The 26,406-nt window shown below is 41.9% G+C and overlaps 3 protein-coding genes across 3 annotated transcripts; 1 reads left to right on the plus strand and 2 right to left on the minus strand.

Moving 5' to 3' along the window:
* Window positions 1–3,649: 3,649 nt before the first annotated feature.
* Window positions 3,650–9,918, plus strand: casq1b (calsequestrin 1b). Its single transcript, XM_058068029.1, has 11 exons — window positions 3,650–3,989; window positions 7,655–7,748; window positions 7,914–8,014; window positions 8,081–8,192; window positions 8,262–8,335; window positions 8,402–8,532; window positions 8,606–8,651; window positions 8,722–8,776; window positions 8,838–8,938; window positions 9,011–9,085; window positions 9,166–9,918. Exons 1-11 carry the CDS (start codon window positions 3,756–3,758, stop codon window positions 9,457–9,459), a joined length of 1,317 nt encoding a protein of 438 aa, XP_057924012.1. The 5' UTR covers window positions 3,650–3,755; the 3' UTR covers window positions 9,460–9,918.
* Window positions 9,919–12,095: 2,177 nt separating this feature from the next.
* Window positions 12,096–15,391, minus strand: si:dkey-46i9.6 (E3 ubiquitin-protein ligase TRIM39). Its single transcript, XM_058067993.1, has 6 exons — window positions 14,202–15,391; window positions 14,044–14,139; window positions 13,745–13,975; window positions 13,530–13,677; window positions 13,430–13,456; window positions 12,096–12,985 (listed from the first exon to the last, which is right to left on the minus strand). Exons 1-6 carry the CDS (start codon window positions 14,946–14,948, stop codon window positions 12,432–12,434), a joined length of 1,803 nt encoding a protein of 600 aa, XP_057923976.1. The 5' UTR covers window positions 14,949–15,391; the 3' UTR covers window positions 12,096–12,431.
* Window positions 15,392–16,580: 1,189 nt separating this feature from the next.
* Window positions 16,581–21,413, minus strand: btr12 (bloodthirsty-related gene family, member 12). Its single transcript, XM_058068001.1, has 8 exons — window positions 21,328–21,413; window positions 20,418–20,893; window positions 20,151–20,342; window positions 19,980–20,075; window positions 18,577–18,810; window positions 18,352–18,499; window positions 18,234–18,260; window positions 16,581–17,309 (listed from the first exon to the last, which is right to left on the minus strand). The coding sequence occupies exons 1-8, from the start codon at window positions 21,332–21,334 to the stop codon at window positions 16,771–16,773; spliced, it is 1,719 nt and encodes a 572-aa protein (XP_057923984.1). The 5' UTR covers window positions 21,335–21,413; the 3' UTR covers window positions 16,581–16,770.
* Window positions 21,414–26,406: the final 4,993 nt, after the last annotated feature.

A 26,406-nucleotide genomic window follows, 5' to 3' on the forward strand; every position in this document is an offset into this window, starting at 1 on the left:
GAAGTGTTTCCATCACAACAGGGCTGCCAAAACCTGTAAATATTCCACATTTGATCAACAAAACACATGCATGTGCCGTGTGAAAGTAGAGCCCTTTATGTCTCAGATCCTCCGAGGTGTGTGGGTGATATTTTTACTATTCGCAAACCTGAATGGCAACAACGTCATCAGTGGAAAGTATTGTGTAGTATTGTGTGTAGTCCCCGATACACCCAACTCATGAGACGAGAGTATGTACTAGACTGGGTTTGTGAGATGAAACAAGATCTTATTTATTAATTAATTAATTTAAAGTACAACAACATTATTGTCAATTTTTTTAGGCCAAATAAACCACTAATGTCATGATAATACATTTTAATAATATATCATAGTAAGGCACCATTTCCTTTAATATGTCATCCCTCATTCTGTAAAGTTCTGGTATTACTGTTTATGACCTTTATTTTCTCACAGGCAGTTTGTACTGTCTGTAAAACATTGCAGCATTTCTTTAAATGCTGGCTTTTCAATCATTAAACATCAGCATTTCTTTTGCAATATATTAATCAACAGTATCTGTTAACACATACCATTTTCTTTTAGGCGCTAAAAACAATGCACAGAGTGAACTCTTTCCCTGCCCGTTTGGAGGCGAGAGATGGGGAAAACACACATGGACACACTTGGGCGACACCAGACCTAGGAAAATGTGAAGGAGTAGAAAAGTTACACAGGCTAGGAAGCACTGTGTAGCCAAGACAAATGACTGTGAAACAATAGAGAGATCCAAGGTTAGCATCTTCTCATGAACAAGCTTTTTTATTAATCACTGGCGGATGTTGAAAAATGTGACAACTAATGAATTTGGCAAATTCAGTGAATGCATTTTGAATTTTATTTTGAGTTTTATTTTTATGTCAATAAAATAAGACCAATGTGACAAAACTGAGTCACAGAAAAAGAGGTTTTAGTTCATGTGCAGAACTGTAATCAACACCCACTTTGTTCTTAAACCTGAATGGACGTTAATAGATCCATTCAATGAGGCCGATCCTGTGGGAAAATATGTTTTCATGCTGGAAATTACATAATAATGATCACATTAGTGTACCCTTTGAATGGGGACACATTTTACCCACCATGCTAGGGCTGATATTTAGCTCCCCGCATCTCGCCCAAAGACAGCTGGGATATGCTCCAGCACACCCGTGACCCTTGTGAGAATAAGTGGTAGAAAATGAATGAATAAATGAATGTTGTATTCTGGTCCCTAGGCTGCAGTAATGACAGAAAACACGGATGAGACATTACCTTACATTACATTACATTACCTTAACACTGCATGAAGTCAGCCATGATGAGTAATGACAGAAAACACAGATGAGACATTACCTTACATTACATTACCTTAACACTGCATTAAGTCAGCCATGACAAAAAACATTTATCCTGCCATTCCGTGTGGAAGTGGTAGTTTCTTTTTTTTGCTTATTAAATTTAGAAGAAATCAATGAATTTGTGGTTATGTCATCTATTCATTTGTGTGAGATTTTTTGAATGAGAATGAGAATTTCTTTATGGTCCAGCTTTGACCTCAATGTGACATTTTTATATACATTTTCAAATTAAAATAAATGCTCGATTTAATGTAGGTATTTACAAAACTTTAAAACATAATTTTATTATTATTATATATTATTATATATATATATTATTATTATATATATTGTTGTTATTTTCAGGCTGAATCTTTCAGAAGCAAAAAATAAATTAATGGACAATCGCTCTACTTCAGTGGACAACAAAACAACAAGTGTTAAAAGTGTACACATACACTTTGCTAATGTTGCTGGAGCTGTCACTGTAGCTATTCCGCCATTGTTGTTGTTGTTGTTGTGGGCTATGGCTCTTTGCTGGAAACCTCTTATATCTTACTATGGAAGCTCCGTATGCTTCCATTCTTGATTGCAAACAAGTTAAACCGTCTGACCTCGCCACTCTCTCTTCTTCACAGATTTAGATCACTCACACACTCACACACATACACACACACACACATTTATCGTCCTACGTGCACCAACTGTTTGCAGGCTGAATCTTCATCAGTCAGTCTGTCAGCTTTGCGGTTACTAGGCAACCTCTCATCCTCCAGCTGTCACGCTGACACCGTGCCTGGCTAACAGGTCGGCGCTCAGAAATTCATTTCCAGACGCCGCCAAATGTTCATTAAGTGAGCAAGCAGATACAATTGCTTGCACCGTGTTGACATTCCAAAGCAACAAGTCGACAGCGTTTTGCGAGTGATGATGAGGGGACTCTCAGGAGACGATGGGAAGAAGGTAATCACAAGTGTGGGCCGCCAAAAAAGAGGTGGAGGAGGAGGTAGCAGCTTGTGTTTTGACTCATATTGCAGGCTGCATGTTCACATACAAAAAAAAAAACATGGTTTAACGGCTTGCTGAAGAACTTTTTAGTATGACTAGGCCAACAATTCACACCCCACAGTTCCTCACATCCCCTTTAAGACCTCATTAACACCCTGACTCGGGCAAGACGAAGCGTCTAAGGACGGTATCCGTAGTTTGGAGTGCTGTCGCCATGGCAACAACACCCAAGACCAATGACCTGGGCGCACTCATCAAAAGCAATGGCACAAGTTTCTTGCAAGCGGCCCAATGGAGGTTAGTCGTACAATCGCCATAGGAGGGCGCTGTTGACCTCAGTGATGCGACATTGGGCTGAGGTGTTATTCACTGTAAAGTGATAACTTGTAATGTAAAACTTTATAAATTTTATTTTTCTAAACTTCTGCTAGTATTACAAAATGTTCTTGTCTTTTAGAATAATGGATTTATTCCAGCAAGATCATATTCTATTAAAAATGGTTTTAATACAAATAATAAAATGAGTCAGGTGAAGGACACAAAAGTGATCATTCCAATTATTATACGTTATCCAGCTATCCAGTTTCTATACCACTTTGGGGTCATGTGGCTTCAGGTGAGAGGCGGGATACACCCTGGACTGGTCGCCAACCAATCACAGGACACATAAACACTGATGGACAATTCATAGTCTCCAATTAACATGGATGTTTTTGGGATATGCAGGAAGTTGAAGGAAACCCACACTTGGAAAAGTACATACAGAGATTCAAACCCTTGATCCCCCTGCGACTCTACAAATGAAAAATTAGGGCCTGATAAAAAGAGAAAACTAGAAAAGTTAGAAAAATAATACAATAATGATCCAAATGTACAGAAGCTGTAACGAAGGCAGACCCCATGCCGGGTGTCAAATATGTGCTCTCTCAGAGAACGCCATCTTGTCCACACTGTTGTCCTGCTGAGGCTTTTTTTATTTTTAGCGGGACTCCCGGCTCCTGGGCCAAACTTAATATGGGAATGGCACGTCGGCGTCTCTTCTTTCCTTTGCTACAAGACAGTACCCGGCCCCTCGGCACTTCTAAACAGGTGGCTGCGTGACCTAAACCCCGCCCCCCTGATACCCTTCTAATTGTGACATTTTTGGCAGCCCGTCTAGCTTGTCTCTCTCTTGGAGTCGGGCCCCGCCTTGTTGGTAAAGGCCAGTGGCGTCAGCAATTCCACGTGGAGTTGGTTTTTAAAAGAAGCCTCTGGCTGTCAAACCTGCTCTTCTCTCCACCACGGGGACAGGAAGCAGACTTCGCTTTTTTGGGACCATTACCCCCACCTCACCCCCTGACTACCTCACAGTCATAGTCAAGAGGTTCAGAAAGGAGGTGGACGATAGCCATGAAGTGGGGCTGGACAATATTGGGGGTCCTCCTCTCCTTGGTGGCCCTGTCCTGGGAGAAGGGTCTGGAGATCCCAGAGTATGATGGCAAGGACCGCGTTCACGCCCTCAGCTCCAAGAACTACAAGTCCGTCATGAAGAAATATGACGTGATGGTCATCTACTACCACAAGCACGTGGACGGAGACCGCAATGCCATGAAGCAGTTCCAGATCGAGGAGCTGGCGCTGGAGGTGGGTCAGTTAAGCCCATGCTAAGGAGTCCAGCTAAGGATTCCTGGATGGGTTTGAATGGAGGACCGAGTAGGCGGTTGACTTACTTCAGGACGAGTTCATCCAAAATTCAGCCTCAAGCAAAAATCCTATCACGGGCACAAAGATACAAACATATACAAGAGGTCTCTCAACTTTCACCTTTGACCTTTAGAAGCCGCCATCATCAATCAGTATGCTCTGCATGGCTCGGATTGCAACTGACACATGTTGTTGTTGCTATGTCACCCATTGTACTGCTGGTCGTCCGTACGCCATGCGGCCCTGCCCACAACTCATCTCGTTAACATTTAGCTTAAAAGCACTGCTAGGCTATGCGCTAATGCTAACCCGGTGCTCTATTCATTGAACTGAATACTTGAAGTCAAACACAACATGGCTCGATTTATACTTCTGCTTTTTCATCTCCCTTTGGCACTCTGGGAGAAAAGTCACAGCCTGTTGCTATGGTGACCGAACCACATGCAGGCAACAACAGATTTCATGTAGGCAATTTCTTTTTTATGGATGTGCTTAATTATGACCATGAAACAACAGTGACCAGTGAATATGGAAATATACGGAGAGTAAAGGAAGCACTTCCTGCTTTTTTTAATCCAAACATCTTCTACAAAAATGAGAAAACAGAGAAAAATTAGCAATGTGTGCTAACGAGCTGACGCTCTCGAGACAAGCGTGATATTTGGAAGCCACGCCCCCCACCATGTAATGTCGTAATGACACTTGTCACCATGCTAAATGATGTGATGGTCCTGCTTCTAAACTTAGCCTCCTCTAACACCAACACAGACACATTATTTAACTCCACAAGGTTCAAGCACCTGATGATGATGTGTAAGTTTGTGCTATAAATGCTGGGGAGCTGTAACCATGGCAACACCTGATTCAACTAAACCTGGCCAGAGGTGACGTCATGTTTTTTTTTTTTCAGTCAGGCTGGTCACGTGATGCGTGAACGTGCCTTTGCGAAGTGAGTCGTTTACAAGATGGTCATTGCATCAACTACTCCATGTGACTTTGTTGTGGAGATTTAGGGTCTTTTTAGGGAGTTTTTTTTATTCAGGTGCTGACACACCCGACCCCTTCTCCTCTAGACGTGTATACATCAGCCGGTGGCAAGGATTCAAACAAGTCTGTCTGAATCCTTCATGAATGGTGGAACTTATGTAACAACCAGTTGTGTGTACACAACGGCAGCTATTACTAATTTACTATCTGGCTGCAGCATGTGTGAACGTGTGTGATGAGGAAAGTGCCTACATCAACACAAAAATGGCTTGAGATCTACAAATACTAACAGGAATTGACCAAGTATGTACACTAGATCACAGATATGTGGAATATTAACAAATAAGTACATGTGTATGATGGGCTACAAACATATGCAATTGTTTATTCACATAAACAAATAGCAAAATATGTGTGCATATACTCAAAATATAAAAACCAGTTGAAATGTTCCAATTGCATTTTGCACTGTTGGATCTTAAGGGGAATCGAAGCAGAGCTTTAAAATGCAAAAAGAAGAAATGGCAGTGTGACAATTCTTTTTTGAGTAAATAAAAGCATTAAACTGAAATAGGTTGTTCATCAGAGGATCAAAAGTAAAAAAAAAAACCCTGAAATATGAACCTAAAATAGAAATCAGGCTTGTGGAAATGCTGCAGGGAGGGCATCCACTGAAATCATTTGAAAATTATTTTGATATATTCATATAAAAAGCCATTTTTATAAACTTGCCTTGCCATTTATCACTAAATGTTCTTGAATTTAAATCAGGTGAACACACAGGATGGTCCAAAAGAGTCAGAATATTACTTTGGAAGAAGTTTGCCAGCTGCCATTTTACGCCCCTGCACAAGCTGAAGCTCCATTGTTCCATTGAAGAAAAAAACAACACCCCAGATCAAGATGGCACCCACTCCACTGTACCACGTGGAAAAATTGATTTGGGAATAAGATCTCGTGTTTAGATGGACAGCTAATTGGATCCCCCCACCCCGACCACCCGGCTCGGGGTTAGTGCCATTTTTTGGGTCTACCACTTTACTTTTTTGTTCCATAACCTTCATGCTGTCTTACTGCGTCCAATCTTGGCAGCAATGCTGCACTGCGAGAGGCCTTGCTTATGCAGCTGAAAAATCTGACCGTGTTTTAAGTGAGAAAGCTTTTTTGCCTTTGCCATCAAGAGATCATGCAGTGTGAATCCATGACAGATATTTTATGTACTGGCTTTTAAACTCAATCAGGTGATGCACAGCCTATTTCAGTTGGTTGTTTGCATACCAGTACTTTTTGTTTCACTCCCATTTCTTCTTTTTGCATTTTGACCTCAAGATTCAACAGTGCAAAATGTAAATTCTTGCCATTGTTCAACTAGTCATAACATTTTAATAAGGAGTGTATTTACATAGGTACACATAATTTTACAAAACATGTACACAGATTAACAAAACATATATAAGGCCACCTAGATAGTAGTGCACATACAGTATCTACAAAAATATATATATAAATAAACACAATACATTCATAGATGATGAAAATATATACATAGGGCCACATACTGAAGATTATTAACACAATATGCTCATACATTTTTACAGTACGTTGAGTATGTAGATACAGTACATATTGTATTTGTACACAGAGCTGCAAATATGTACTATAAATATGTATGCAACAAAATGCACAAAGGGTACAAAAGTGTTATGGCGTACGACTTGTCATATTTTGTCATATATTGTTTCGACATGATATATATAAGTGTCTTGCACATCAGGCGCTTCTGACCCACCCGTTTCTATATGTAATGTATCTAAGACGGCTTTTCTGGTCTTCCGTGTGCCTTCTTCAAGACCTTAAATAGCTGGGGTACGCTCCCTCACCTCTCCTTTAAATACCCCCGTTACTAATATGGTCGTGCTTTGGTGAGGCATAATCATCAATAATAACTAAAGTATGCACCTCAATAATCTAATCTCAAGATGTGTTCTTCTTGAATATGCAAGCTTTGTTCATCTATGGAAGCTTTTAGTCGATCACAGTGAGTTGATTTGAAGCCACAGCAGCTTCAGTTTCATTGGAGTGGACCTCTTAGGAGCACAGCCAGCTGCCATTTGTCAAGTAAAGCACCTGCCATCGTCACTTGTCATCCATGCGAAGGTCACATTCATGATACAGTTAATAGGAATGGACGCGATCATCATGAGCAATGGAGATAAGATCCTAATGTTTAACTTCAAAGGAGTGCATAAAAAAACTTTCTGCATCTTCGTTTGAATCCAAGTGTGCATATTGTCCACTGGTCCGCACCTGTCGCAGCGCCTCCACATGCAGGTCTCGAGTTCGGCCCCCCTCTTGTTCTCGTGGCCGTCCTGCTGTCCTGGCTGCTTACGAAAAGGACATAGAGAGGCATTGGTGTGGAGGGGAGTCGGCTGTCAATTGTTGGCTCTGGTTTCGCTCCGATTTAGAAAGTGCAAGGCAGCAGTCCAAAGCTTTTGCTTTTAAGGCCTTCAGGCGTACAAGAAGTGACGCGGGCCCCAACTGAGATGAATCAGACTAGAAGCTAGGACTAAGGCGAGTATAATGTAAATCTAAATACAACACTTTGTGTGTTTGTGCAGCTTGCAGCTCAGGTTCTGGACGATCTGGACGATGAAGACATTGGATTTGGCTTGGTGGATGAAAAGGAGGACATTGGAGTTGCAAAGAAGCTTGGTAGGCCTCTCTCTTAATGACTGAGTTACCAAACAAAATGAAAAAAAAGATGCAATAAGTCCACAGTTGATAAATCACAATCATTAGAATTCAAAATTCAAAGAGTTTATGCTGCCCTCAAGTGTTGATTCAGGGTACTGCAACTGCCTGTTCCCCCCAAAACAGGCCTGGACGAGGTGGAGAGCCTTTACATTTTTGCAGACAACGAGATCATTGAGTATGATGGCGAGCTGGCGGCGGACACTCTAGTGGAGTTCCTCTATGATGTAAGCTTCAAAATTGAGACAATGCGCCAAAATCCCAGATTCCCAGATTGTTGTCCCGTTTCTTAGGTGATCGAAGACCCTGTGGAGATCATCGACAATGAGCGGGAGTTGAAGGGCTTCAACAACATGGATGAGGTCATCAAGCTGGTGGGCTATTTCAAGAGCGAGAAATCCCCTCGTAGGTTGAACACTCAAAGAAACACTTGAACGGAATTCCTTCACACCTGATATGTTTTTTCCTGACCAGATTTCATCGAGTATGACGACGCCGCTGAGGAGTTCCACCCCTTTGTTAAATTCTTTGCCACCTTTGACCCCAAGGTTTGTTTGACTCAGTTTCAACTCTGCTTGAGACATCAAGAGTTACAACTCTTTATCTTGCTCTAGATTGCCAAGAAACTCAAGCTGAAGATGAACGAAGTCGATTTCTATGAGCCGTTTATGGATGAATCCGTGACTATTCCAGGGAAGCCCTACACCGAGGACGAGCTGGTGGAGTACATCGAACAGCACGACAGGTGATCTTTCAAACTCCAGGACAACGATGCCGCCCCTGGACATTTTTAGTCATCATGCCTTCCTATGTTTTAGGCCCACACTGAGGAAACTGGAGCCTCATAGCATGTACGAGATCTGGGTAAGAACCTCTCCAAATGACGCCCAAACACAAAGTTCCTTTCCAATGAACTGCCTGTCTCACCACTAAGGAGGATGACATCGATGGAGAGCACATTGTGGCCTTCGCCGAGGAGGATGACCCAGGTACATTTATCCGTTGTGTTTCTTCAAATGCGAAGTTCACGGACTTCACTTGTCTTTTTAGATGGTTTCGAGTTCCTGGAAATCTTGAAGGAAGTGGCGCAAGAGAACACGGACAACCCCAATCTGAGCATCATCTGGATTGATCCTGACAACTTCCCGCTGGTACCAAACTTTTACTCTTATGTCTCTGGTTTACATTCGTTTGTGCCGTGACTCACGTGTTCTTCTCCACAGCTGGTTCCTTACTGGGAGAGGACCTTTCACATCGACCTCTCGTCCCCTCAGATCGGCGTGGTGGATGTAGAAGACGTACGTCTCTTTTTGTGTTTCCACGGATAGTACGACAAGATACGGATGCTCCCTCACTTCTTGTTGTTGCTTTCCGGCAGGCGGACAGTGTGTGGATGGAAATGGACGACGATGATGAAATGCCCACAGCAGACGAGCTGGAGCAGTGGATTGAGGACGTCCTTTCGGGAAAGATCGACCCTGATGATGACGACGAGGAGGAAGATGATGATGATGATGATGATGACGACGACGACGACGATGATGATGACGACGACGATGATGATGACGATGATGACGACGATGATGATGATGACGACGATGATGATGATGATGACGATGATGACGACGATGACGACGACGACGATGACGACGATGATGACGACGACGAATAAAAACATCGCCATCATCTTCCACTTCAGTACACCCGAGAGTTGTACCAATTTTTCAGACGCCTGACGTCAGTTGGAGTTCACGTGCGGGATACAAATGCAGCGACCCCAAGATGGCGCCGTCAATATCAGTCAAAAGGGAGAAGCAAACTGACGCGGTTCAAACTGTGTTGTCTTATCACTGAATTAAAACCCACACGTGTTTGCCTGACAAGCTAACTGACGTTTTTGTACCTCGTGTCACATGACCACAGTTCATGCACCTTCTTTCCTTTTGTTCATGCAGACCTTGACCGTTTTTTTTACCTAAAAGAAAAAAAATCATATACTTCCTTGGAATTGTCTCAAAGGTATTAATAATAATAAAAAAAAACGGAGAGTCCCATGATGATGCTGTTGAGAATGTGGTTCATGAAGTCGGTGTGCGTGTGTGTGTGTGTGTGTGTGTGTGTGTGTGTGTGTAGAGGCACAAAGTCACTCAAATTTAAATAAAAAAACAACACATCTTTTTACAATATTGTATTCTACCTTTGTGTCTCTCAAAGCTGCAATACATATTTTAAATCACACCAATAAATGCAGACAGTAGAGTAGCGCTTCTTATGACAGTGTAAATAAACAGTGGGCGTGGCCTGTACCTTCTAGAGCAGGGGTCAGCAACCCGCGGCTCCAGAGCCGCATGTGGCTCTCCAGCCTCTTTGTTGCGGCTCCCTTTGCAATGCTTTAATATTTTTTAGCACCCGTGTGGTGAAAATGCACGTCTTTGTTATGAGTTTACAAAAATCCAACTTTGTGTGAGACCATGAATGCATCCTGACTGAGTTCTGACTGGTGACTGAATGAGCAGACAGGATGCTATCCAGTTCTCTCTGACAGGTTAACATGAAGGGAAATGAGTAATACTTTGAGTTATTTGAGTTATTAATTATTATTAATGAGTTATTTGACGATTCTAAAAAATAAATTAGAGCTCATTTAAAAACAAAAGTTTATCTCCAGTACTAGCAAGAGTACTCCAACTCGTCTTTTTTTTTCCCTCCAATGTTGTTTTAAACATACAACGTTTTGCGGCTCCAGGCTATTTTTCTTTAGTGGGCAAGTGGGTGAAATGGCTCTTTTCATAGTAAAGGTTGCCGACCCCTGTTCTAGAGGGATCTAGTATCTAGTATTGAGTCTAGTATAATTTGCATTGTGGAGAAACCATTATTGAGACAATATATAATATATAATATATAATATATAATATATAATATATAATATATAATATATAATATATAATATATAATATATAATATATAATATATAATATATAATATATAATATATAATATATAATATATAATATATAATATATAATATATAATATATAATGCTGTATGCCAAGGACTTGCAATGAGACCAAAAAAACAATAAATAAAGCCAAAAAACATACGTAAAAACACCACCAACGACTAGCATGTGTATAATAGTGGCTTAAAGGGGACCTATTATGCTTATTTTTCGTCCCTTTGTATTGAGTTGTGGACTCCTATAGAGCTACACACGATAACCAACACACAAAGCATTATAGTTCTTCCAGAATCTGCACCTATTCAGCTGTATTTCTTTGGATTTTTATGATTTCCGCAAAAATAATCTGTTTTAATGTATTCCACCCACGCCCCGCCTCCAGGCACACTCACTCTGCTGTGGTTGGTCACACTAGCGAGTACTTAAAAGGAGATCCGGTTTGTGCTGCTAGCTAGCTAGCTAAAATGTTGGCTTTTAACAAAAATGTGTTGAATCTCGAATCTCGAATGAAGTAGAGACTGGACAGTCCGAAGTTTCTCAAGAAAAGAGGTTACTTCAAGAAGTTTCTCAATGGTAAGTAGCTTTAGCATTTTAGCATTCGGTTTTATACAGCATTGGTAACTGAATGTGGCCGCTAATTGTGCTTATAAGGGTTATTAGCAACCCCACTCCCTGTATGCAAGCGCTTTTGTTCCATGACTTACACAAAATAAACACAGTTAGGACACTGATAAATTGTTACCTACTGCTTGCATAGTCGCCATGACCAAGTAAAATTGGAAAGGCGTAGGGCTTTCTGTAAAATGTATTTGTTTTGCTGGTAAATTTGAATGAACTCCAAGCACCACCCTGTTGGTGGCGTCGTTAGAAAGTGTAAACAAACATGGCTTTGCTAGCAAGTAAATAGAGGAGCAGAGCTTGGGGGAGGGCAGAGAGCTTGTCTGCTTTACAGACACGACCATATAAGGAAGTCTGTCCCTCTGTGACATCACAAAGGAGCAGTTACCACTGCCTTTTGAAACCCAGCATTTTGAACCCTCCAACGTCTTTCAGGGCTCACTTCCAAATGTGCAAAGCTTATTATCCGAAACTTGGCATTGTTTATTTAACACAAGAGTACAACATTCTTACTACATTTATAGGTCAGAAAAGCGGGAAAATCATAAAAGGTCCCTTTTAAGAGAACAGATTTACTAAATACATGTTTTTTTAAATTATTTTTATTATTATTTTTATTTATTTATTATAATTTTTTATTATTATTTATTATTTATTTATTTATATTTATTTAATTATTTTTTTAATCACAATTAGAACTTGCTTTTCTAAAAATTGCTTTTCAGCCTGAATAAGATGACTGGCGTTCAGTGTGCCAGTCACATATGATCTTCAAACATTTTTAAATTGATTTAAAATGATGATGATTGCTATATGAGTCAAATCATATGCAAGTTGGGATATAATGCTTGCTGCACTAAACCACTGCAAGCAGCAGCTTTAAGAAGAATATGAGACACATTTGGTACCTTTAAAAATAGCTTTCATGAAGACTGTAAGACATTTGGTGCTGGGTGACACCCGTTAATGTGAAGCTATCTTCCTGTCATCACTGTAAAGGAAAACGTCAAGCTGTCAGACTAAGTCGATTACAAGTCGAACAAGCATCTAGCAATATGTTGTGATTGATTAACTCGGTTTGATCAGGCTTTTGTCAGCGACAGGACAAATGGCGACGGTATCGGAGGCTTTGTCGCAACAGTACAAGTAGAAAAAAGGCAGAATCTTTTCATTCAATGTGTCGCTCAGTGTGTGAATGTGCGTCCGAGCCCTGACATCGTAGAAAGATATTTGCCCCTCTTCGTAGTCCACATACACGCCTACCATTTTGGGTTTGGTGTTGAGTGCGAGCTGTAATGGTGGCGTGGTGGACACGCGGTACCCATGGCCCTTCTTCATAGCCAGGGCCCAGTAGCCATGGGCGGTGCTTACAGAGATCCGACCCTTCCGGTTGACGGATGACTTGGCTACACCTAGGTACCAATCATCCTTGTCGCCCACCTGAACTTCCCAGTAGTGTCTTCCCGAGGTGAAGCCCTCTCTGCCCAGGACGATGACCACAGTGTCAAAACGGTTGGGGTGGTCGGGGAGATCTTGCCACGCCCCCAGGTGGCGTACCTGCCGTCGGTCCTGTGAGAGCTGCAGCCATGGGTTGGCGGAGTCTGGGTCCAAAGTGACGTCCACTGCAAAGAGTGTCATTCATTCATTAATTCATTTTCTACCAATTTTCCTCACGAGGGTCGCGGAGGGTGCTGGAGCCTATCCCAGCTGTCTTCAGGCAAGAGGCGGGGTACACGCTGGACTGGTCGCCAGCCAATCACAGGGCACATATAGACAAACAACCATTCACACTCACATTCATACCTATGGACAATTTGGAGTCACTAATTAACCTAGCATGTTTTTGGAATGTGGGAGGAAACCGGAGTACCCGGAGAAAACCCACGCATGCACGGTTAGAACATGCAAACTCCACACAGAGATGACTGAGGGTGGAATTGAACCCTGGTCTCCTAGTTGTGAGGTCTGTGCGCTAACCACTCAACTACCGTGCCGCCCGCAAAGAGTGTCATTGATAGTAAATAAAACATGACCTCAAAAGCAGTAGACAATGAAATCAAACATACCTGAGTACTTCAGAACTTTCTGGATCTCTGTGGGAAAAAGAGAAAATGCTTTTATTTTGAAATCACTGAAACATAAGAGATATGTAGGAGGATGTCACACCTCTGTCTGCCAGTTTGTCCACCATCTCCTTTAATGTGGTTTCCAGTTTGCACACGGCTGTCCTAATCAAGCCGACGCAAATATCAGTGGGAATGCTCGTGTCAGACCAGTCCTGGACTGAAGGTGCGGTGCTCAGAGCTGGAAAGTTCTGAGGAAAGATAAACATTTCATGAAGGTGAAGTCCGAATGAAGAGTCTGGGAGTTTCATCTACCACCTTCAAGAAGTGAATGTGGTCTGTTCTATCCATGTTCTCTAGGTCACTATTCCGCCGCCTAAGCTCCTCGATCTCCCGCTCCAGTTCTGAGACCAGGTTCTTGGCCCGGCTTTCAGTGCGCCTCTGAGTCTCTTCAATGGCGAGGACTAAGTCGGCTTGCGTTCTCTGGATGGAGCGGATCAACTCTGAGAAAACCTGCATGCTGTCATCAATCTCTCTCTGACTGCTTGCCTACAATCAGAAACCGAGTCAGGAACTTCAAGTTTTAAGGAGAACATGTCAACGTGCCAGGTTCTTACTTTGTTGAGCTCCATAGAGTGTTTGATCTCCTCGACCTTCTTTACTCTGTCCTGGATCATCTGCTGGACCTCAACTTGGCTCTTCTTCAGCAGGGCCTACAAGAACACCACCATGTCACTCATGCACCACTGTTCTTGGTAGGTTCTCCTCCACTCACCCTTTTCTCCATCCATTCCCGCTCCACAGGGACGGTATAGTGCGCTCGGTGGTCAGTCTCCGTGCACAGGACACACACGCATGTTTGATCCTTCTTGCAGAAGAGCTCCAAGAGGCGCTCGTGCTTGGGACACATGCGGTCCTCCATGTTGGCCACGGGTTCAATCAGCTTGTGCTTGGTGAATCTGCTGGCATGTGACTTCAGGTGCTCGTCGCAGTAGGATGTCAGACACACCAGGCAGGATTTTATGGCTTTGGAACGACCCTCTCCCAGGCAAACATCACACAGGACCTCCTCCCAGGTGGGAGTCGAAGCCTGAGGAGGCTCCTCATGACAGGGTTCTACCACTTCTGTGTTCCTTTTACTGATGTCATCTTTGTTTATGTCTGTATAATCATCCTCCAAAAGCTTCTCTTCATCCTCCTCTTTCTGCTTTTCCATCATCCACTTTTTCTCGGGCTTAACCTCTGCGCTCTTCACCCGGAGCTCCTTAAACTGCTCGGCGATCTCCCTGAGAACGGTGTTGATGCTGATGTCGGGCCTCTTGTAGAAGGACTTCTTGCACATGGGACACTGGTACAGAGGGCTGGTCTTCCAGTATCCCAGGATGCAGCTCTGGCAGAAGTTGTGCCCACATGGGATGGAAACGGGGTTGGTGAAGACGTCCAAGCAGATGGAGCAGTGGACCTGCTCTTCAGAGAGATTCCCGGCAGAAGTCATTCCTACACGGCGAAGAGGCAGCGTCATTTTTAACTAAAGCAGCCTTTTTCCACCTGCTGTGACAGCAATGTTGTCAGTGTTAGTATGGGTATTTTTCTTTTTTTAATACAGTATATATTTAACACCCTCTAGCGGACAAGTATGTAATTGCAACCTTCATTTTTTTTTCTCTCAATAATACAGTATACCTCACTTCTTCCTCCATTTGGCCTCTATTGAACATTACACATCATTGCAAAATTTAAATGATTAATGAATTAACAGTCATGTGCTTTACTTCTGGAGAGTTTAAAGAGAGCATAAACTCACAACTTGAGTGTCACAATGTTAGCACCTTAGCTACCTTAGCTAAGTCCCACACAGCAACAACACATTGATTTAAAGAAATAAAATGTCATGAAGAAGACTCACCAGAGAGCAGCTGCCTTCAGGCTCAGCCGTGCACTGACACATGAGACCAACTGCAACCAATTCACCCCCCCCAACACACACCTATGACCCAAAATATATCCCCCCTCCCCTTTCCGCTTTTACCCCAGATAGTCCTACACATGTAATGACCCACAGAAAAACAAAACATTTGGCATTTGAGTGAATTTAGATGTTTCTTTTCAAAGACAGAAAAAGTGTCTAAGTCTCGAGATCTGTGGTCTCAAACTTGCGGCCAGCAGGCCAAATGCGGCCCGCGAGATGCTAGTTTGAGGCCCCCACCTTGATACCAAAGTTTAATGTTGAAATGACAGCTTAAAGCTGTGTGCACACCGGACACAATTAACATGATTTTGCCCCGCCCATACAGTTACCCTACCCTGTTACCCCGCCCTGTTTTGCTTTGGATTAGCAATGAAGCTAAAGGCTTATGACGCTGGGTACAAATAAATGCAGGAAATGATTTGGAATAAAACGGAAAATACATGTCAAGATAAAGCATCTCATCAAACATGTTGTTAAAGTTACGACGCTGCTCCCAGATGGAAGTGAGTATGATGCTAACTTGCTAATTGGGTAAAATGATTAAGTTTCATTAATGTTCATGTTAAAGGTTAAATAACTGTTAATACTGTACATTTTAATCAGAAAAAAATATTTTCTCTACCAACTGTACGTATGTGGTTTCTTACGTTTTTCTTATTTGCTGTTTTATTATTATTTTACTTATTTATTACTGATTTATTGTCTTTATTCTTAATTTGTTTATTTTTTTAAATCTTATTTTGTGTATAGAAAAATAAAAATTAAGATATTTGAGAACAGTGGAATATTTTATCAGATATTTTGGTGTGGAAAACCGGAGCCAAAGTATTGAAAAAGTGTAGGGTATAGCTGAAGCAAAAGCATTGAAGATAGTTTTTTTATTGATTTTTTTTCCAGTTTTTAATAAATGCGTTTTTTTGTTTTTTTTAAAATCTGATGCGGCCCGGGTTCACCCAGAACCTAGCTCCGGTGGCCCCCAGGTAAATTGAGTTTGAGACCCCTGGTGTAGGGAATAGCAGAAGCAAAAGCATTGAAGATAGTTTTGTTATTGATTTTTTTTTCCAGTTTTTAATAAATGCGTTTTTTTTTTGTTTTTTTTTTAAACCTGATGCGGCCCGGGTTCACCCAGAACCTAGCTCCGGTGGCCCCCCAGGTAAATTGAGTTTGAGACCCCTGCTCTAGATCTTTTAGTATGAAATAGTCTTTATTCAAATGTTTTGGGAACAAAAGCAAATCTTGCACATACTGTAAAACTAAGACCACGACCCTTGAAACCACCCTGTGACCACTGTAGGTTAAAAATATCTGAGTCTGTGATGAGTCCCTCAGTGATATTTAAGTGAAATCCATGAGTTAAAAGTTTGTGTGGTCACAATCAGGTATGTTTAATGGCGGTTATGACAAGAGGGGAGATGTTCTTGCCCTCCTGGCTGAGGCAGGGACTGAAGATGGGGTAGAGACTCTCATTAAAACTGTGAAGGAAAGTATAGAGGTGCATGCGAGCTTTGGCATCATAGAAGGACACTTGTCCTCCTTCATAATCCAGAAAGATTCCCACCTTGCTGGGCTGGGATGGCAACATAAGAGGCAAGCGGGATGAGGCCAGCGCCTTCACTTCACCATTTTTGAGCCACAAGCACCAGTAACCCCCCTCTGGGCTCAGCTTGATCTCGCCTTTGCGGCGGGCTGAGCCGTTAGCCAAGCCAAGAGTCCAGGCTGTCTTGCGTGCGACATCCACCTCCCAGTAATGGCGACCCGAGCTGAGACCCTCAAGTCCAAGAACGAAAAGGGCCGGGCTGAAACGTTTAGGGCCCTCGGAGTGGGAGGTTTTGCGCTCTTCGTACCTCACCTGGCGGCCATCTTCAGACACCACCAGGTTCTTCTGCGCAGTGGCGGGGTCCAGAATGACCTCACCTGAGACATCACACCAAAACATGGAAGATGGCCCATTGACAACAGAGAAACTGGACTATTGGCGACCATCTTTAAAGAGGACCTATTAAGCTTTATCCACTTTTTAGAAGTTATTATATTTGGTGATTCCAAGCATCCATCCATCCATTTTCTGTACCGCTTTTCCTCACATCCCAGCGATGCCTACATTACCACTCTGAGCTCAAACACGGTAAGTCAGGAATTTCCAGCCAGTAGCTACAAAACTTTCCAATTAGCTCTCTAAAGACTTTATTTATCAACTTATATAACCACTATATTAGAAAGTGGGATCCATTCGTAGTTAGGAAGCACTTGGGGTGTGTGACCAATCACAATCACAGAATGTGGGCGCCCGGAGGCGGGCTGTGAGTGGAATAAATTAACAGACCATTTCGGTGAGAGGCACAAATCCAAGGAAAATACAACTGGAATAGCTGCAGATTCTAGAAGATCTGGAAAGTTCAACTCAATACAAATGGTATGAGCATAACATTCATTCATTCATTCCTTAGGAGGGTCGCGGCGGTGCTGGAGCCTATCCCATGCTGTCTTCGGGCGAGAGTCGGGGTACACACTGGACTGGTCGCCAGCCAATCACAGGGCACATATAGACAAACAACCATTCACACTCACATTCATGCCTATGGACAATTTGGAGTCACCAATTAATTAACCTAGCATGTTTTTGGAATGTGGGAGGAAACCGGAGTACCCGGAGAAAACCCACGCATGCACGGGGAGAACATGCAAACTCCACACAGAGATGGAGGTCTGCGCGCTAACCACTCGACCACCGTGCCGCCCTTGAGCATAACAGGTCCCCTTTAAATTAACATCTCTTATAAACTGCTATTTTTCTTTAACCACTTGCGCTTATCCAAGATATTTAAAAAAGTTACTCACTTGAATAGTTCTGCAACTTGCGGAGTTCTGAGAGACAAGAAGAAAGAGGCGAAGTCACTCAGGCATCAAACAAAAGAGGAGGATAACTTTTATTTTGAAAAACACATGACTGCCGTACCTTTGCCATAAAGCCTCTTGAGCTCCTCCTGAAACTTGTCAACAAGGCCGCTGACGGAGGTGCGGATGGTCCCCAGGTAGAGGTCTGTGTTGATGCTCACCGCTGCCCAGTCGGTGGGCTCGGGCAGAGGAGGCAAGGTGGCCAAGTGCTGCCAGGAGTGGAGGACGAAGGTCAAGCAACCATGAAAACAGTAATGATAATTAACATAAGAAGCATTTCCAACACCTGCAAGAAAACCACCCTGTCCTTGGTCTGGACTTGGGCATCTAGCTCGTGGCTCCGCCTCCTCAACTGACTCAGCTCATTCTCCAGGCTCCGTGCTAGCTCTTGCGCATGACGTTCGGCCTCACGCTGCCTGGTAGTGATGAGTTCCACCAGGTCGGCCTGACTCTGCTCCACCAATCGCTGAAGTTCAGCAAACACCTGCCAGCTCTCCTCCAGCTCTTTCTGGGCGCTGGTCTGCAATACGCGGCACACGGACCCACCATATGAACACTGTAGGCTGTCATTGACGGTAGCTACTCACAGTTTGGATTTGTGAGCTGTTTGATGTAAATTAGCGGCTAGGCTAATCACTGCTCTTTTTGTGCAAGCACTTCCTGTTTGCCGTCAGTGCAACTGGAGCCCCTTACAAAAAGAAAATATATTTATCAATATATTACTTTAAATATATTGTATTATATTATAATATATTATTTTTCCATTATATTTTCCAATACATTATATATTATAAATACATGGAATAATATATTTTTGTACATATATTATACAATATATTATATATTCATGTAATATATGGCAATATATTGCAGAATATACAAATGATTGCCGCTTTCAATATATTGAAATAAATTAAATCCAAATATATAATATATGAGTTTATATATCCCAAATTATATATGTAAAAATATAGTCCTTTTTTGGTCTTGATCGCAAGATATTTTTATATGTATCAATATATACATATATATGATCTATGCATATATTGCAATATATTGGAAAATATAAACATAAGATCCCATATAAGGAAATATATTTCCTAATACATTGCATTATATTTGCTAATATACTGCAATATATTTTTTTTCCATAAGGGGCAGCAGGTTCCTTGTCACAAAACTATGCTTTCACTTTAAACACACATTCAATGTAATGGGTTCAATCTACAGCGAAAAAAACAAGGTTTATTATGAAAAGGATCATAAACCTAAAACGAAAAGTAACTTGGTAATTAAAGAATCAAATAAATAAGCCTGAAAACAAAGACACTCCTTGTCTGAGTGCAAACAAAAGCATGGAATGTTTTTTTTTTTCAGACTTGTCACACTGGTTGAACGAGCACACTTGAACGCCTCGTTGTGCCACAGAAGAGGGGAATGACACTGCTGCTGCTTAAAGGCCAAATGCTTTTATCACCTTTCTGAAGAAGAAATCTGATAAAGTTCATTTTCACTCTTTACTTTAAAAAATGCATTGCCGCCAACCGACTGGATTGGAGCAGAACAGCAAATATGGATTTTTCTAGCCAACAATTCGGGTTATCTGACCTCAGAGCAGATCTGTGCTTTACTCAGTAGCATTTTAGCTTTTAAATCACATGAATGAGGTCAAATCTAAAATGGACTCACCTTGATGACCCTGATGGAGTGTTTCAGTTCCTCCAGCTTCTTGGCTCTCTCCTTGATCAGGTGCTTGAGCTCAGACCTCTTCTTTCCCAGGATGCTCTGCAGAGGCGGGGCAAAGATCATGTGACATGTCATGTGGAAAAAAATATGTGAACACACAAGACATTCACACACCATCTTCTTCTTCCACTCGTGGTCTGTAGAGACGATATCGTGCGACTTGTGCCCGGAGTCCACACAGGCAGTGCAGACGCAGACGTGATCAGTGCGGCAATACACCTCCAGAAGTCGCTCGTGCTTTTTGCAGATCTTGTCCTCCAGGTGGAAGGTGGGCTCGATGAGGCGATGGGATGTCAGGGACTTCACCTGGAAAATTGAAATCCAACATTACTCCACTTCTGTCTTTCCCGGTGATGTGATAGATACGAGTTATGGTGGTACCTTTCTGTGATGTCTCAAATGTGTTTCACAGAAGGACCCAGGACAGTTAATGCAGGACTTGTGCGCCCTCAGCTTCCTCCCGATGCAAGCATCACATGGTACATCTCCATCCCTTGCAAACTCTCCTGTGTCAAGACCCGGTGAGCCCCCACGACCAGCGTCGGCACTCAAATTCAGCGTAGAGCTTTGCAAAGAGGACCCAGGCCCGTCAGGTCCACCACCAGCGACCACCAGCCCCTGAAACTGGGAGGAGATCTCTGCCAGGACTCTGTTGACGCTCATCTCGGGCTTCCTAGTGTAGCTCTTCTTGCACATGGGACATAGGAATTTCTTGCTGTGGTTCCAGTAGCCCTGCAGACATGCCTTGCAGAAGCTATGACCACACGGCGTGGACACGGGTTCCACAAACACCTCCAGACAGATGGAGCAGGTGAACTGGTCCTCAGAGAGGACGCGGCCCCCTGGAGAACTTACACCTGGAAGGGAATGAAGGAGAAGGAATCGCTCTTTAAGGGGAATTACATTGATTTAAAAGGTCTAAAAAAGAAGTGCTCCCAGCAGGTACAGTAAATATTTCTCTTGACGCAAGCAAACAGGAAGTGGACTTCATTGCTGCGGTAAGTATCTGAGGAATGTAGTAAGTCAGGCGTTTCCACCTGACAGCAACGGTGTCAGTTTCTAAATTAAAAAAAACTCAATTTCAAGAAAGCTACATTCAATAAAAATCTGTGTTTTGTCTCATTCTAGTAGGCCACAAAAATATTTACTTGACTTGATTTAACTAATAAGAGTTCACAAGTGTTCAATCCCACATGAGCTTTGGATTACTATATAAGTATTCAGCCATGTTTCAATGCAAACTACCATGAGTCAATATAAGAATTAAAGTAAATTTAATGTAAAAACTCACTCTGCATGTTGTCCTGGAGTGTAGCAGTCGGTGCGTCAGATCACTCGTTCACTTTACAATGAAACCATCAGCCTGTGTGATCTTCCTGATACCTGGAAGTGCACCTCCCACTCTTACTGTGACACACCCACGTTCTCTAATGGGTGGACCTCCTGAAACCAGACACTGAAACACACTAGGAGTGTTTATATTCAAACACTGGAGAGGACTCTGATTCATATTAAGAAGGTTGTGTGGTATCAAAACAAAGGAAACACAAAATGAAATAAGAAATATAACTTATTATTGACAAGAAGGCTTTGAATAAGGGTGTCCAAAGTTCACACCAAGGTACATATTTTATTGGCCCGAATAAAGATAAAGCAAAAAAGCAGAAATGTGAAATAGAGAAATAGCAGAATGTAAAAAGAAAAGGTTGAAATGCTGATATAAATAAGTAATAATAATAAAGCTTTGTTTCATAGCCTTTTTACAAAATTGTACATGGAAAAAATTTGGACACAGTATTGTGAATAAGGGGCGGCACGGCGGTCTAGTGGTTAGCTAGGAGACCAGGGTTCAAATCCCACCCTCGGCCATCTCTGTGTGGAGTTTGCATGTTCTCCCCGTGCATGCGTGGGTTTTCTCCGGGTATTCCGGTTTCCTCCCACATTCCAAAAACATGCTAGGTTAATTGGCGACTCCAAATTGTCCATAGGTATGAATGTGAGTGTGAATGGTTGTTTGTCTATATGTGCCCTGTGATTGGCTGGCGACCAGTCCAGGGTGTACCCCGCCTCTCGCCCGAAGACAGCTGGGATAGGCTCCAGCACCCCTGCGACCCTTGTGAGGAAAAGCGGTAGAAAATGAATGAATGAATGAATGAATGAACAAAGCTTTGTTTCTTAGCCTTTTTACAAAATTGTACATGGAAAAATTTGGACACAGTATTGTGAATAAGGGGCGGCACGGCGGTCTAGTGGTTAGCGCGCAGCTAACCTCACAGCTCGGAGACCAGGGTTCAAATTCCACCCTCGGCCATCTCTGTGTGGAGTTTGCATGTTCTCCCCGTGCATGCGTTGGTTTTCTCCGGGTACTCCGGTTTCCTCCCACATTCCAAAAACATGCTAATTTAACTCCACTCCAAATTGTCCATAGGTATGAATGTGAGTGTGAATGGTTGTTTGTGTATATGTGCCCTGTGATTGGCTGGCAATCCCTGTGACCCTCATGAGGAAAAGCGGTAGAAAATGAATGAATGAATTGTGAATAAGCATGCAATTCTTTACCTTGATCACTAGCTGGCAGTGTCATACTTTATGAGGGACAAAGGCCTCTAGTCAGCAGACGGCGTCCCCATCATGCATGCTGAGCCAATACATAAACCAATGCAGTTGTCCAAAAGATACCCAAGCAGTTTTACTCAGACCTGCTTCTATTCTGATGACTCATCCAAGTCCCATTCTTTGGTATTGATCTCTTCCTTTCCTGCCAATATCACTGCTTTTCTACTTCTTACACCTTATTGATCCTACATGGCCATGATGACACCTAAGGGAAAAGTTTTTTGGGGGGCAGTGGTTGGAATTTAAGTGTTAAAAAAATAAAGTGAGATATATGTGTGTTGACATTTCTGACTTTATGTCACATGACCCTCTCAGAATGAGGATGTCTGCTTTCTTTCTGTCGCAGTGTCAGGGAAGCTAAATAGTCCTGCTCTTTGGAATCTGATCCAGCCTTCTTCAAACACTCCCCTCGTGTTTGACAATACGAGACTATACGATGCAGAAGGGGCGTGCGGGTCAACTTCCTGTCAAACAGGCAGACAAACTGTCCTTGGCGTCTACCTCACGGCAATATTGATAGTCTAGTGCCACGCTGACTGCAATCGCCGGGAGAACACACCCTGCAGATGAAATTACGCCTCATTCTGCATTCTGAAACGGGAAATGGTGCAGTGCCATGCTGAGTCATATGGGTGCCACTTGGGATCTTCTCCGTTTCTTAGTGCAGGAAGAAAAGTGACAATTTGGACAATGTCTGCAAAGTGTGGTGTTTTTTTTCCTCTGAAGCATTTAGACAGCAACTTATATCAGTTCTGAAAACCTGATTTAATTCAATTTAACCACATAGCATTCCAGAATTTTGGGGCTAAAATGGCTAAAAAATTCAGACTCAAAGTAAATGTAAAGCTGTTGTTGACTCACTGACACTGATGAATTAATGGTAATGGTAATGGTAATACTTTTACAATCAGTAACTGTTACATTTGTTCACTTCCTGCTTTCAATAATACAGTTTAAGGTTTTTTTTTGTTGTTTTTTTATATATTTTTTTTAATATATAGCACATCATGACTGGTTGAAGACTCTTCATCCTTGTATTTAGCAAACATCAACTGCTTGTATTGTTTCTTGAATTGGCTCATCGTTGTGCATTGTTTGAGTTCCTTCCTCAATCCATTCCATAGTTTGATTCCATATACTGAAATGCTATGGCTTTTTAATGTAGTCCTATCATATAAGTGTTTCAAATGTAGTTCTTCCCTGAGATCATATTTCTCCTCTCTTGTAGAGAAGTATTGGATGATATTTTTAGGTAATTGGTTGTTTTTAGCCTTATGTATTATTTTAGCTGTTTGAAGATTAACTATATCAGCGAGTTTAAGTATTTGTGATTTTTAGAAATAAGGAGTTAGTATGTTCTCTGTAGGCGGCATTATGAATTATCCTTACTGACCTTTTTTGAAGTACATTTAGCGAGTGAAGATTGCTTTTATAGTTATTAGCCCATATTTCCACACAATAAGTAAAAGATATGGTCAGAACCAGAGAACAATAAAGAGTGTGGAGTGATTTCTGATTGAGAACAAGTTTTGCTTTGTTCAATACCGAAATATTTCTGGCCACCTTATGTTGTATATTTGTAATATGAGGTTTCCAGCTCATATTTTCATGTATTGTGATCCCCAGAATTTTTTTTTTCGTTCACCCTTTCAATGTCCACACCGTCTATTTGTATTTGCTGGTGCGTGTCCTTAGGAGTTAGGAGTTTGAAGATACTTTTTTTGGTTTGCTTATATTCTTTTCAGAAAGGTTGGTGGTATATGGATTGGAAAATACAAAGAACATATCTTTAGCTCTGACCCAATCATTCTCTAATTTGAGTTGGTGTTACGAAAGTATGCCATTTGGAGACTCTTGGTACAAAGTCCACTAACTCCATGCAAAAACACAGCTTCATGGCTTCCTGATACTTTAGCTTGTCTTTCACAGTATCATTATCATTCACAGTAGCAATGCCATAGTTTAGTCTGATTAGCTTATTGCTGCCCTGTTCCTGCAACACAGTTTTTCTCTCAACAAGAAATGTCATCACATTTTAATCTTGCAACACCCCTAAGTTATATGGTATCAGTTACGTTGGACGAGTGCAGAGTTACAGTGCAACACACAGTGCAGTGACACACACTCTTGAGAATAACCATTACAGCTACAGACTTACTAAAAAAAATCACACAAAGTAAATTCTAGCATCAATGCATTCCAATACCTTTTATGGGACCTTGTTTTGACAAATACAGTGGAACCTTGGTTTGCATCATTGATATCGACTCTTAACTGAAACATACATACCAATCCTATTTAGAGAGAAAGCCAAAAACAGAAACACAAATCCATTTTAAAATTATAGTTTACATGCAGAAAACAATTCAAAATGTTTTGTCAAAAGGATTTGTCAAAAACAGAAATGTGGCAAAGGGATCCACTCGGACTCCACCTGCATGTTTTGCTACTAATTATTTCTTGAATTCCATATTGTTATCACCTGCTATATCAAAATGCAACATGGCACTTGTCTGTAGCTCGTGAGTTTTTTTTTTTGCATAACTTTGTGGTGTAACTCAGTTTGCACAGAACTACAGTCATCCAGAATTGGCATTATATGACAAATAACAAACAGCCTGCTAAAAACAATTATGTTTTGTGATACATTAAAACACAGTTGGACTCATGGTGTATTAATAACATAAAAATGTACGCAAACCAAACGCTAACTGGAGCGTACACCAACCAAGGTTCTACTATAGTTGAAAAATATCATAACATAGTTTTACTATTCTCCTAAAAGCAAAAAAGGGTCATTGTGTGCAATCAGACCTGACTATCCGATCTGAGAACAAAAACCTTTGAACCGAGCACTAAAACTGCGTATTGACAAAAAAAAATTGTATACTCACTGCCCCCATGGCTCTCAGCATGAAAGCATGAAAGCATGGAGGCTAACATGAGATTTGATCTCTCGTTTAAGCAGCTTATGCATCAGAGCGCAGTGCTGCTCTCCTCCACTCTGACGGCATCTAATGTTTGAAGCCAGATGCCAGATATCTGATCCCATGTCGATCGTGGAAGACATTTGAGATTTCCTGAGCCAGATGTGTGATTTGTTTCCTTCAAATATCCACGTTTTGTCAACGTTTTTGCAAAATGTTTTCCTTTCTTTGGATGTACTTAATTTTTTTGTGTTGTTATGAATTCATACACTTGACTTAATAAAGAAGTACATTGCGAGGCCGGCTAAAACGAGCTTCAAGAAGCCGAAAATAAGCTGCCTTCAAAGACATCATCTAGAGTGGTGAAATGCATCATGGGTGAGAATTTCAGGCCACCAAAAGCTATGGCATCACCAGTTGGAAACAATGTTTAACGTTTCTTATCCGAGCATCTCTCCCTTACTTCAAACTGAGAAAGCGTGTAGCCATTTATAGATCGTTGGCGAGGGGGGGGTGGACATTGATCACAGAGACAAGTGATCCTCATGAGTGAAAACTGATCTGAGGAGAGAAAGCTTTTAATTGTCACTTAAATCTATTTCTGTGTAGGACCTTTCTGACCTCTGTGAGATCAATCCATCCTTTGTATAATTGAATGCTCCAAATTTCTACAAAAAAAAAAAAAAGACTTCCTGTTTGAACTAGAGCAGCACTCAGTGGAAACTAGAATGGAACCAGCTCCTAGGGGGAACCTTGCAGCGCCCCTCAGAGGCTCGTCAAGTACTGTTGATTACTCAAAAAAAAAAAATGTACAGGGTGCATGTTAC

This window comes from Doryrhamphus excisus, chromosome 3 (genome assembly GCF_030265055.1).
Source record: "Doryrhamphus excisus isolate RoL2022-K1 chromosome 3, RoL_Dexc_1.0, whole genome shotgun sequence".
Lineage (NCBI taxonomy): Eukaryota > Metazoa > Chordata > Actinopteri > Syngnathiformes > Syngnathidae > Doryrhamphus > Doryrhamphus excisus.